This window comes from Merops nubicus, unplaced genomic scaffold (genome assembly GCF_000691845.1).
Source record: "Merops nubicus isolate BGI_N331 unplaced genomic scaffold, ASM69184v1 scaffold26974, whole genome shotgun sequence".
Taxonomy (NCBI): Eukaryota; Metazoa; Chordata; class Aves; order Coraciiformes; family Meropidae; genus Merops; species Merops nubicus.
Window position 1 is genome coordinate 814 of NW_008606629.1, and position 1,438 is coordinate 2,251.

A 1,438-nucleotide genomic window follows, 5' to 3' on the forward strand; every position below is an offset into this window, starting at 1 on the left:
CCTGCCAGGACCCCCGCTCACCTCTCTGCCGCCTCTGCCCTCGCCGCTGAGCGCTCCAGCTCTCCCTCAAGGACGACCAGCTTGCGGGCAACCTGTTGACAGCAGCAAGAGGCACACGTTGGGCCCGCGCTTACCCTGGCTGGGGGCACAGGGCTGCGAGGAGGCGGCCACAGGTGCTGCCGGGGGGTCAGGACTGGGGAAAGGGGACACATACCTCCTCGTATTTGCGGTCAGCCTCCTCGGCTATGTGCTTTGCTTCCTTCAGCTGCATTTCCTGGAGCTCCATCTTCTCCTCATCTTTCATGGCCCTGTTTTCGATGACCTTCATGCCTCTGAGGAAAGCCCAAGCCAGAAAACGTTACTATCATGGGTCTAGGGGGCACCTGCACCTCCTGCCTGACCACTGCACCCTAATCCCACCATCCTCCACCTCCAAAAACATGGGAGATCACCTGGCAATGCCAGCACTCACTGGCCACCCCATGTCATAAGGTCATACCAGTGGTACCCCAAGGATACTCCTGCATGCCATTACAGCAGTAGAACTGGCCCCAGAGCCATGTTCCAAAGCGAGAAGATGTGGATACAGTGCCTCTCAACTAGGCAGCTCCTGAACCCATCATTTAGGGGGGAAAATGTGTGCACCCCGGGACGAGCTAGCCACAACGTCTCCTAAAGCAGCCTGACAGTCCAGACCTTGAGGAAATAATAGAAAACATCCTGTGGCAAAGCCTTTTCTCATTCAGGGGTGATGTTCACAATCAGGGGGGTCATCAAACCCCCGCGGAAAGAACTCCTGCAGACTCTCCTCCTCTCACTCGGATGCTGTTGCTCAAGCTGGTCTTTGCCAATGAAGGAAAGAGCTCATGCAATGTAAGGAATGCTGTGACACATCCAGGCACTCCCATTTAACCTGAGTGCCCTTGCCTGCACGGCTCCAGCCTGGGAAACCTGCTTGCCACAAGGATAGGGCAACACACTTTGCAGGACTTTTTTTTTTTTTTTAAATGAAGCAGGTTCATTCTCTAGAGCTGGTCTCGGTTTGCAGGCAGATGCCCCCTCCTGGGCTGTTGTTCAGCCCTTGGGCATAGCAGGCTGCTCTAGGGCAGAAAACAAGCTCCAAGCACCCTCTGGCTTTGATTACAGCCTGATCTTTGTATAAATACCACACCAATTTTTTTTTCAGGATTTTATGGGTACCCTGGAAATTTCAAAGCCTTTTTAAAGAATGCCCATATATGGGGGATTTCTGTGCATTGTGGTGTTAGGGTCTGCAGGAAAATGAATGCAAACTCCATAAGGCCACTTCAGAGGGACCCCATTGTGAAACCAAGGGGGCTGCCTGCAATCAGCAGTGATCTGATGCCACCCCCGCTATCCCTTCCCATCACACCTCTCGCTCTCATCAGCTGCCTTCTCAGCCTCCTCCAGCTTCTGC

At 53.8% G+C, this 1,438-nt stretch overlaps 1 protein-coding gene across 1 annotated transcript; it reads right to left on the reverse strand.

The window, feature by feature from the left end:
- Window positions 1-17: 17 nt before the first annotated feature.
- LOC103772389 (tropomyosin beta chain-like) lies at window positions 18-1,434 on the reverse strand (the record flags this gene model as incomplete). Its single annotated transcript, XM_008939720.1, has 3 exons — window positions 18-92; window positions 215-332; window positions 1,394-1,434. Coding segments are annotated over 3 exons (234 nt in total), but the record flags the coding sequence as incomplete, so codon positions are not given.
- Window positions 1,435-1,438: the final 4 nt, after the last annotated feature.